Consider the following 12,384-nt stretch of genomic DNA (forward strand, 5'->3'; position numbering starts at 1 on the left):
TATTTTTAGACTTTGCCTTGGTCGGTTTTGTGTGTTGAAAGGAACGAGAGATATCTGATGGCTTTCTCTGTAAAGTATTCTTTTTAGCTGCAAAGCTTTTGTGGCAAATATATTCAACTCATTTCCTCAAACTAGGCTGGTTTCACCATTTCAGGGATTACCAAATGAGTTCATTGAAACTTGTTCAATGTGTGATTTTATACAGTCTATGGTGGTGAGACTGTTTCCTTTGCCACAATTTTCTCAAGGTGACAAAACGAGAATGAGGCTGATTTGGCCTAGAGTAGGCTACATACAACTGCATAGCCAATGTGATTAAATCAGAGATCACACATTTCCTGAATTGTCTAATGAAATTCATGGAAAAGGAATTTTAATCTGTTCTGTTTTATGCAAAGGTTTGAATTGGAAAAGAAAAGACTTCCATGTTGCCAAAATGCAGTCTAATCTAGAATTAAGTATGCATCGCAGCCTTTCAGTGAGAATGACAGGAGGGAAAAAGGCAATTTTAAAGCCACCATGGTAAAAATAGCTAGAATATCAAACCAGATCTCTTTGACATACGGGTCAGTTATTGAAAAAATATTCAAATTCAGAGTTGACACGGTGCAGGAAATATTTACTTCTTTACTGCCAGTAAACAACCACAGAAAACCATGTATGCCTGAAATAATTGGCTCACAGTGTATCTGTTGCACTGGAAAACAGGTGGCTTTTTATCACTTCAGATTACATTTGCTCAAGGTCATCTTTGAGCCCACATACAGGACTTAAAATGTTATGCTGGATTTTGAACAAGTAAATGCTCTCAGCAGCATATCCGTATTCACATTAGTAGCCTTCAAGGCTGCAGTGTTTATTTTTTTCCCGTTCAGGATCCTGTTTTCATTTGGAAGAACACTGAGCCAGGGTTTCTGTAAGGCTGACGAGGCTGCTCGCTGAAGCCTGCAGTCCTTTTGTGAAGCATGTGTTTCACTGTGGCCCTGGGCTTTCTCTGAGGGGCTTCTTCCTGGGGAGACTGCCAGTGGGAGCTTGCTGCCATGCTGAGCTGCAAGATCTGAGACACTGCAACCTCCTAGTATTAGCATTTCTTAATGCAAAACAGCATGGGGTCGGCCAGTGTTGGCTTTCAGTGCAGCAGGGCTCCCTGGTGAAAGGGCCAGCGCACCACCACCTCACAGCTGACCAAGCAGGAATGCTGAGCCGGGTGGAACGCTCGGAGACGTGGTTGTGTGTGAATTCAAATAAGTCTTCATTTGAACTGCTTAATCATCCCCCTGTGTCTGCATGGACAGGAGGGAAATGTGGTTAAAAGAGGTCACTCCAGAAAGTAATTCATCCGCAGACACCATGTGGAATGAGCTATCTGAGGCTGAATAATAATTTAATGAGTAGCACATGGCACCCACATGCCATGCCCCTGTTTTTCTGAATTTGTGAGATACCAGTTTTGAGTTGACATATCAAAAGGAATCGGTTTCCCTTGATGTTGATGTTGAGTTATCAATGAACTGGAGCCAACAGACAATTTGTCCAGTTCCATTCAACTTTCTGTTCGTCAGTGCACAGGGACCACGGATAATGCGTTTTGCATACCTACATATCTTCTTTTCATTGACATAAATTGAGATGCATTACTTTCATTCCATGATAATTGGAGACCATCTGTGCCCTCTAACAAAATCTTAACCCTCTTGATGGATATGCAGCAGAGTGACATCCAGAACAGAGCATACATAACCACTTGTCTTGTTCTTTCTAAGTCAGCTCAAAGAATGACAGAAAATCCATTTGATCTCAGAAAGGGAGAGAGAACCATATGCCAGGACCAGTCCGAATGGATTAGGTTTCAAACAGCCTCAACCTCAGCTTCAAAACATTTTTTAATATTGTTTTGTTTTATAAATATTTTCCCTTTTTATGTTTGTGTCTATGAGTTTACTTTTGCAAGGGCTCACATTACCATTTTACTCCACGTGGGCATAAAATATGTCATATAAAAGCAGTTTTTCTAGTTTTATACCTCATTTGGTGTCCTCAGTGAGAGCTGGTGGCAGGATGTTATGTATAATAGCAGGATTTTTCTCCTCCAGTTGGTAATGAAGGTGAGCTTATATTCGGATTCCAGAAGGTCTTTTTCCCCTTATTCCCACCGAGAGAGCCAGTCGAGAGCTCTGCGTTATACCCACCATGTGTTGTTTGTGGTACCTGTTACCTCTCAAATGAGTCCAGGAAAGACAGCTAGTATTCCCACGTGGCTCTCCCCTTCAGACTTTTCTAATGGTGTAGGAAACAGCAGGGCCAGCAGAGAGAACCAGCTTTAGGGAGCCAGAAGAGAGTGCAGCTTCACTGCCTTCATGACAAATTCTATTTGTATTTTTATAGACAAATGCTACTCAACCGGAAACTTTGCTCCTATGATTAGCCATAGGGGCTGTAGCAGTAAGCAAGATTTAATGATTTATCTGGGCGCTGGATAGCTTTTGATTAATTCTGTATCGAATGGCTCACACCTCGGCGCGTTGACCGGGTGTCCGTGGCATGTCATATCATTTTATTTCATCAGGTGTGAACATCGGTGCTGTGGATTTCATCCTCTGTCCTTGTTCAGAAATACACCTTCTCCCTGGACACCGCACAGAGTCTCAAATTAAGTGCAAACCCAGTGTTCCTCCATATGTAACTAAATGTGGCAAAAATGTTGCCACTGAAATATTCTTCAGGTGTGGATAAAACTCATTTTTTTCTGTTCAGGAATGCAAGTAAATAATTATAATTTGACATCTTAATCAAGAAATAATAATGTGCTTAACTATTTTTTATATTTTTTTTGTAAAACAGTACATTTGAAAATTCATGGATAACAACAATAATTATACTTTAGCATTAAATATATCTATATATATACCTGGTGTACATATATATATATATATATATATATATATATATATATATATATATATATATATATATATACAGTGCTTAACAAATGTATTAGACCACACCTGTAATATAAACGAGAAAACATTTATATTTTAGAAATCTTTCAAAAGCTTGTTTAAAACTAAAATGTTATTGTTATTTATTTGGCAAATAACAAACTGAATTCAGGTTTGTAAACCCAAATTTGAGCCGACTCACTGGGCTTCTCTGAGAAGTTCAAAATTAATCAAGCAGAACATTCAACTACAAAAAATGTTCTAATTTTTCTGTTCAGGAATGCAAGTAAATAACTATAATTTGACATCTTAATCAAAAAAATAATAATGTGCCTAACTGTTTTTATAATTTTTTTGTAAAACAGTAAATTTGAAAAGTCATGGATAACAACAATAATTATATTTTAGCATTAACAATATCATTTTTTGTGTATTAACCATTACAGAAACATAAAAAATGATTTTGGTAATTACTAATACTGTTAATTTAGGACAACTGTGGCATAAACCAGTGGTCTGATAAATGTGTTTTGCACTGTATATTCTGCAGTTTCTCACATTTTAATTAAAAAAAATATATTTTTTTAATTTGACATTATTAGACATACAGTACTTACATTGTTTCTTCCAAACAACAAGTCCTGCATAGCTACCATCTGGTCACTAAGTATCCAATTACATATGTAAGGCTGGTACGTTATTAAATTGACTGCTTTAGTGCAGTTAATAAATTGTTTCCTTGACTACCGTTGCTGATTTTTGTCGGGCAGACAGCTGATGTGAATGGTGACATTTGCAGATGTGCTTTTCAGTTGTAGAGTGGCATCATTAGTGACAACTCAGTGTTTATGCGCTATTTTGCAAAAATGTACTCCAAAAAAATGTTTTTTTTACTCACTCATGCAAGTTAAGTTGTTTTGTTTTTGTGTTACTCAGACAGTTGCTGTTTCCTGAAATCACTGACACAAAAAATGTACTCTCATATTAAAGTTTTAACATTCTTAAACTTTCATGGCTGATTTAATTCTAAATTTAATAAAAATTAAGGGATTGTGGTAACAACACCTGTACATATTAAAGAAGTATGGCAATTCCTCAGACAAATCAGTCACATTTCTGACTATATCAATTATTTATTTCATGGGCTTTGCTGATTTGTATCTGGATAAAACTCAACAAAGTCCTCAATCTGCAGTCTGCATATAATAAAAGCATTTCATAAATTCAGCATCACCTTATGGGAGATAGAAAGCACTCAGATAGCACATACAGTTTGCCTACCAAATTTTGTACAGTCCTCTAAATTTCTTAGTTTAATAATAGAACAAACTTAAAATTTTTATTCTACATCTGGTTTGGGATCAGCATCAAAACACGCACAGTGATTCCCTGCCAAGAGATACATCTGTCATTGAAGTAAGTTCAGTAGTTCTTGAGTCAGAAATCTCTTATTAAACAAATACTTCCTAAAATCCTGGATTCAAACTCCTCAACTGAACAATAGTAACACATTATCTAATCCAATACCTAGTGTTTGAAATATCCTTTTTTTTCTTCAATAAAATTGTAATTTCATGGTGTACATATTTGATACCTCACAAGTTGGATAGCTGTCTCCCAGCAATTATAACATCTTAGCATTAGACAGACAGTGCTTTTATCTCTCATGGTGGGGGTTTAGGTCCTGGCTAATGAAGTGGATTTGCCTTAATTACTTGTCTAGAATAGCATCAGGAGGCCTTAACCAGTTCATACATCTGTTAGGAAGAAAAATGAAGAACCCGCATTCCCAGACTGAATGGATATCTTTAGACTTCTATTTTGAATGCCATGTGAAAGTTTGTCCATTGTAGCAAAGTCCCCCTTCTCTGTCTCTCTGATAACAAATGAATCTCCTTTTCTTGCCAATTTCGTTGTGCAAAGCAGGTCAATAGAAAACCATTTATTTTTTCTGTCCTTTGGATAGTAGTGAATAATGTTGCTGAATCACCACATCTGTGGGGGTCGTACTGCTCTGCGCTTTGTCTCACAAACTGTCCTGCTCCTTCTTTCGTCCTTCTGTTCATCTCCACAGAAATAACAGGAACTAGTTACCTGTGCTGTTGAAGGGTTTTTGGTTGGAGAAGGGAAAACATGAAACCAGAAAGAGGCAGTTCATTTACAACCCCAGTGCCAGAGGAGTTAGGGCACTGTGAAGGGTGCAGATAAAACAGAAAGGAAGGATTTGCAAATCATGTTTGACCTAAATTCAATTTAATACAGCACAAAGACAAAATATTTAATGTTCAAAGTGCTAAACTTTTTTTTTTGTCCAGTGTCTCTGCACATTTAGAATGGCAGTTGTTTCTACAACAAATTAAAATGGTGATGGCTTATATTCTTATATAACATTTCAAACTGTTTTAGTAAATAATACATATTGCTATTATATCCATTTTATTCATCTAGTTTAATTTAGAGTTAATACAAATATTTTAATATATACGTATATTAAATTTGAATGTACTGTATATAAATATCTGACCAGTGCAGCATTTGGCTAGATCTTCTATTATCACTTAAGAATAAAGACTTTCCCAAATAAACAGTTTATTTTAATTTGCAAAGTAATTCGTTCTTTAAACAGCTACTTCCAGTTAATGTGTTTTTCTAAGCAGGTAGTGGACAAAATAACACTTAATACTCAAGAGTATACACAAAGCAAACTTGCATAAATAATTTCCTGAAGCTTACGGTATAAAATAAAATATATTAATTAATTTCTGTAGTAATGTTTGGGCCCATACAGTAACTTGAGTCTTAAAATATATTCTATGAGTATGGCCCTCATCTAAAAAAAAAAAAGTGTTACCAGGTGTGAAAAATGAATCACTTGTTGCCCCACATTTGCTTGATCGTCATAGGAAGTAAAGTATTTGTTTACCGAGCAGTAAATGCATTCTGGGGCAGTGATGCATTTGTCCTTGTGATATATTTCTCTGCGTATGCGTGTGCTGTCCCTGTATCGAATTAGCATAACCTTATTAATGGCTATAGGGATCAGGTACATTACTGAGCAGGAGGGAGGTCATCAACAACTGTGTGGTTTTAACTCACACCAGTCTTTTGTTCATTAGGGCTGTGGTTTGCTTCTCTCACAGTGGCTCAGCTAATTACGAGGGCAGCATTGTGCAAAAATGTGCTCGGTATGGAACTATCTATCAGTGCGACAGATGCGTGATATAGCACTCGATTTCTGCCAGTGGCTCATCCGATAGCACGTGGTCTGTGTGGCACTGAGCCAGGTTCAAAATAGAGTCTGAAGGTGAAAATTAGTGCATTTTCTGTTGATGGCAAATTTAACATACATGCAGATTATAAATAGAAATTAGCTGGAACACTATACGTGTCAGGATGTGTACAGGAAGTGCCAAGCTTCCAGTAAAGCATGCGTGTGCTGAAAACCTTGCAGGTAAAGACCTTGGGATGTGCTTTAGGATTAAATGCAGCACACTACATTGTTGTCTTGTTTTCCCTTGCTGAGCCATTCGTTACCATATTACCTGAGAACACAATGGCTCTCTTTCCACTTTCTGAAAATGCCTCAAGCACTAAAGCTTTGTGCTACTTTGTTCTCAGTACAGCCAGTTTTGCACCTCAACAGTTTAGCAACAATCTGCCATGACTGTTACTGATGTTGATAAAGCAGCTTCATGTTCCCGACCCCTAAAAAATCTGAAATGACACTAAGCTTTTTGACTGTCGCGACTAGGTATTGCTTTAATAAAGGAGCTGATTATACAAAATACGCCTTCTGTGTGTCTATATTACTCTCTCTCTGCTGTAAATTGGCAATTTAGTGTTGTGGATATCTGTGAAATAAAGGAGGCTTGCCGCTATAAAGAAAAGCCGCTCTTTCACTCTGTGTAAAGCCAGGAATTCATTGATTGATGAATGGCTTAACAGATGTGGAAATAAATGGATACAGAGTGCATAGGACATTGGTCTTCTATCTTGTGAAGTGCACGGAGTACCAAGTAGTGCGTATAGGACCACTGGGTACAACCTGTCCCTTCATATCTAATAGTTTCAAATCCTCTCTTCTAAAGTGACAAACAAAGCTGGTAAAGGACTAAAAAAAAGCTGCTTAAAAATCTGAAACAGATCTTGGCCACTGGAATCACTTCTAATGAGGCTGACCACTGCAAATCTAGTAATGACATGAGTCTAACAAAGGCAGATTGTCAGCAAAACAAGTAGATTATGTAACTTGTTAGTTTCTCTTTCCAAACTTAAATTTGCAGCAGTTGAGCCGTGGGGAAACATTTTGCACCACACAGAATGAACAGGCTATTGTTAATAAAAAGACGATGCATACCCTGGCTAAACAAATGTAAAAAAACAAATAGCGAAAAAAAAGAAAAGTTGTTCAGTTTCAAGAAGAGGCCAGCTCATCTGTTTACACAGGAGCCAATGTCTGGTCTGAGTACACTGTCACAGGTCTCTGTGGGAGGCAGAAAGCACACTGATAGAGACCAGTTCGGAGAAATAATGAGCAGAAGAGGGACTTTTTTAAATAGTGGTTTCGCATAAGGGCTTTGCAGCTCTTCAATGAAATTAGTCTTTAGGTGTTAATTTATGTACTGCTGGTGAAACTATGGCTAATCAGTTATCAGTCAGAATGTTGCAGCTCAGGGAGTTAAAATAACACCATAAGGCTCTTCTCACCCTGCTAGCACACACACACACACACACACACACTGTCACAACCCTTTTGGAAAAAAGCATCCTTAGTGTATCTGCAGTAGTTTTGAAGCTCTATTCTTTTAAGATGTCTCTAACATGTTTTATTTCTTTCTTTTGCTTTCAGACGGAGCCTTTCAAAACCATTCTCGGCTGCGGACGCCTCCTCTACCGCTCTCCCACTCCCACTCGCCCAATCATCAGCACCATGCGGCCTCCATTAACTCCCTGAATAGGGGCAACTACACACCGCGGAGTAACCCGAGTCCCGCGCCCACAGACAGCTCTGTTCCTCCAGAGGGTCCAGCCAGTGGTCAAGACTCTGGCAGCACACAGGACAACTGGCTGCTCAACAGCAACATCCCCCTGGAAACAAGGTACTGTGTAACTTGTCCCCCTGACAATGTATAGAGATGTTGGCAAGGCTGAGCTTGAGCTGGTGCCATTGAACACAGGTTTTCATGCTTCCTGCTTCATATTAAATTACCACAGTGCTAACAAGGAGCAAAGCAATAAAATGGAAAATACCCTGCTTGGGGCAAAGGCCTACATTTGTGATGAACATGATTTTGTGGCAAACAAGAGAAAGTGCTGCTTTTGGGTCTTGGTCTAACGTTAGCAATCCTAACAGTGGAAGCTATTGAGTTTAAACAGCAGAGTAATTATGATCACATTGGATATGAAACAGTTCTTGCAAAATTACATTCAGGCTCCCGTGAGCAGGCTTCATAGCTCCTCCACTTCAGCCCAGAGTTTTATTTATTTCATATTAATCAGTACTCAGTACTCTAGCACATTTCTCAATAGGAGGCCCTTGTGTGAAGTAGATCTGTCAAGTGTTATTGTAACAAAGGGAATATCTGTTGGTATTTCTTTGGCTGGTCTTATTGCAAGGCGGTATGAAATCAAGAATAGCAAGGCATATTATCTCAACCCTCATTATGATCACATTACTCAGATAACAGTAGAAAAACTCCCAAACCAAAACCTAACTTCTCTGTGTGATCAGGTCCCCTGCTGAGCAAATTTAAATAAAAAACCATTGTGTCGCCTTGATTTTAAGGGAAGTTATTATAGTTTTTTTTTTTTTATTTCTTCATTTAGCTTCTTTTATTATTAGGATCTGTTCAAAGCAAACCAATGAAAAGCGTAGAACATGTCGGTGTCTATAGTGTATAGAGTAAACACGTTCCCATAAATGAAACGGTTGTTGACAGGAGAATAGCTAATAGCTCATTTGGCATGGCTAAACACCAGCCATGAATAGAATTACTGTCTCTTCCTTCAGTTTTTGTGAGATGGTTCAGTCAACAGGAAAATGAGCATCAATTTTAGCTGGTAGAAGGACAGTTAGTGGTATAATGAATGATTACATGTCATCCAGCTCCAAAGTTAATCCTGCACAGGTATTCCCTGCGGAGCAGAAAACAGATGGTGAGGAGAATAAATCTGCAACAAGCAAGAGTGCTGCTCAAACCAAATATGTCGTCTTTATGACCTGTTGCCTTGAAAAAACGATTTCAACTGCTAAAGTTCCAATTATAAAAATGAAACCATTAGTGTTATCCACATGGACAAGGATATATTAATATCACCTTTACTTGGTTAATAGTATTACAATGGCCCTCTCTTGTCACTTTTGTGAAATTTAATGGTCCTGATAAATTCTGCCCTGGTAGATTTTGTTCTTCTCTGCCACTGGAGGAAAGCCAGCAGTTGGTTGGCCCTATCCAGCCTCACCATTTCTTTAGAATTTCTGCCAAGCACCACTCTTTCTTCATTAAAAGTTGCATTCTTCCCCAGAACACAAGCTTGAGAGACCATGAACAGACTTCACTACTGGCCTCGAAGGGGCAGGGATCAAAAACAAGGCTTTTCTCTTGTACCACTGAACGTGTTCAGCCTGCCCATTGCATGCAGTCAGTACATTTCTCCATTGCATTGCTGCAGTATTTCCTTATGGAACAGAGGTCTCTTAGGGGGAGTGCATAATTGGGAAAAATTACACATTCGCCTCTAAAAACTTTAGAATAAACTGAAAATGTGTTTTTGCAGTGTTGCAACCATTAAATATAAGTCTACTTAAGGATATTATCCAGTGTGGGAACTATAAAAGATCATTTGTAATTAAAAATGAAATTATTTTACATTAAAAAGTGTTTTGTCTGAATAAGTGTTAGAAACCTTAAGGTTCTCATTTGTAAGTGATGCATTGTTTTCTTCCAATCACAACCTTAAAGGAGCCAGAATACTCTAATGTTTATCAGAGAAGAGCAAGACGCTTGCAGAGAAGGGCAGGGCTCGTACAAAACCAGGTATGGCAGTGCCCAAACGAGGGGAACAAGAGAGCTAGATGTTAACTGTCTATCACCTTTGTAGAAGTAGTTCCATAAGGGCCTTGGTTTCTTTGTCCCATGCTGTCCGTCTTGACCTCCATTTGTCGGTTGTTGTTGATGTTGCTTGGTGATCACATACTGTATTGGCATTTCTGTGTTTTTTTGCACGCACATCTCACACTAGCTTCATATCCATCTTTCCACCTGTATGTAGAAACATAGCAAAGCAGACATTCCTAGAGACTTTACAGGACAACCTCATTGAGATGGACATTCTGGCATCAGCACGCCACGATGCCTCGTACAACGACGGGTATGTTGCATGTTTGCTATCTGGCTCACACTACTGTCAGAATCTGCTTTGCCATGAAAACAACAGTGATGCCTGTGCTATTTTTCCATCAAACATCCTCTGTTTTGAAATGCTGTCAATCATCGGTGTATGTCTCCTGCAGTGCTAGAATCCTTGCTGTCTTTGTCCCTTCCCTGTTTAATACAACAAACAATTTGCATTAAGTCACATTGTTGGGTTGTATTGCTTATGATTAATGTTAAGCATGACCGCTTTATGAAAGCCCATGTTGTCTCCTATTGCTAAAATAGGAAATGTCAGAGATTTGTCCTGATATTTATAAATAAAATAACAGGCCTCGGTGACTTTCCGCATCATACATTGTAATGTGACACTCAATCACGTTCTTGTCACTGTCGTTCAGTAGGTTCTTGTAAACTTGTCAGTAAAACGGCCTTGACAACACTGCCGCTGCCACTGACTCTCTGATGGGCTGATCATACGGCTCTTGGACATGCAGCTCTACACATGTTTTCTGAGATAGCCAGCCATGTTCTTCAAGGGCGAATAAATCTAAACTCCATGCTGCGCCCGTATATTCTCTATCTCTCCTGTGGACAGACTTGACACGTAGTTATTGGGAATTACTCTTTACCATGCTGGCATGAATACGTAAACAAGAGCCAGCTGCGGTCACTAGTCCTGTAAATTAGATTTAGTATTGATCCACAGTTTCAACTGAGCAAAAGTGTGCTTTAGTATTCTCACTAATCTAGCAGAAAGCGTGACTATGGTAACAGTATTTGATGTGCTTTGAAACAGAATGACTTACCAGTGGAAGGGACAGCACTTGGATAGACAATAACAAACCTACAGTTTTGTGATGAGAGACATCCATCAGGATTGAATTTTTACTGTTAAGACTGACACAAAATGTGCTTTTTTCTTTCTAGGCACTTCCTGTTCAAACCAGGTGGAACATCACCAATGTATTGCACAACATCACCGGGATACCCTTTGACCTCCAGCACAGTGTACTCGCCTCCCCCACGCCCTCTGCCTCGAAACACCTTCTCTCGACCTGCCTTCAGCCTGAAAAAACCCTATAAGCACTGCAACTGGAAATGTGCTGCTCTCAGTGCCATCCTCATCTCAGTAACACTGCTGTTCCTCTTGGCCTACTTCATTGGTGAGTCACCTCTGATGCTTCTACACACCAGGGTGAGCGCCTCTACCTATCCGCCCACAGCCCCACCCCTCACTTAACTGCAGACACAGGAAGGGTCGATGCTCTATTGTGCTCCCTCTATCATCCGTTTTAATAGTGTTGAATCTGCACTCTGCGTCCTATATGAGCGTAGTTATACGGGGACTCATAGATTGACTGCTCGCCCACACACCTCGTCCGAAATAACATTATCATTCATAGATTGGGTTGACTGAATCTGCAGAGATGGGCAATCCGGTTTCTTGCTCTTGTGAATAGGTCAGATAGGGAATGAATTAAAAAGACATCAGCCATCACACAAGAGAGGACTTGCACATTTACAATATTCATCTTATTTGATTTAAGATTCCCTGATCAGCATTCCCAGGTCCCAGCAGGGTAACAACTATCAGCTGCGATATCCGTTATACTATTAAATGAGTCCTGCTCTTTTTGACTGTTGTCTATCCCGAAGGGAATGATATTCATATCTGATGTAACAGCCTCTTTATTTATCTGTGTGATCTATATACAAGACTGTTTACACATTTCCCTTGTAAAACGAATAGGAAGCAGTTCATAAGAGACTAAATGAAAAACTTAACAGGAATTTAAAAGTACATGTAAGTGGATTCTGTAAGTAATTAATGTGATGTTGTTTCTCCATATTTGTCAGAGATCTGCGTTCCAGAATCTGTATTCTGACTTGGATTTTATGTTGATTTTCTTTCTGGTGTGTTCAACATTTCTGGCTATCACTGCTCATGCTAGTTACTTCAGTCCATCTTCATTTTATTCCAAGGAAGCTGGTGCTCCGCCAGAAACGCTGCTGTAGTAACACTTCATTAGTGGCAGAGATTCCTTTTTTGTATCTTCACCAAGGTTGAA

The 12,384-nt window shown here is 38.9% G+C and overlaps 1 protein-coding gene across 2 annotated transcripts in view; it reads left to right on the top strand.

The window, feature by feature from the left end:
- Positions 1–12,384, top strand: part of tenm4 (teneurin transmembrane protein 4) — a 169,531-nt gene that overhangs the window by 71,285 nt on the left and 85,862 nt on the right. The window contains exons 5-8 of one of the 2 annotated variants that reach the window (XM_059331878.1): positions 7,789–8,038; positions 9,902–9,976; positions 10,212–10,310; positions 11,243–11,478. In XM_059331878.1, the coding sequence (XP_059187861.1) occupies positions 7,789–8,038; positions 9,902–9,976; positions 10,212–10,310; positions 11,243–11,478 (660 nt within the window). The remainder of the gene's footprint in view (positions 1–7,788; positions 8,039–9,901; positions 9,977–10,211; positions 10,311–11,242; positions 11,479–12,384) is intronic. The other variant, XM_059331879.1, reaches the window with a different exon arrangement.

This window comes from Centropristis striata, chromosome 4, assembly GCF_030273125.1.
Source record: "Centropristis striata isolate RG_2023a ecotype Rhode Island chromosome 4, C.striata_1.0, whole genome shotgun sequence".
Taxonomy (NCBI): domain Eukaryota; kingdom Metazoa; phylum Chordata; class Actinopteri; order Perciformes; family Serranidae; genus Centropristis; species Centropristis striata.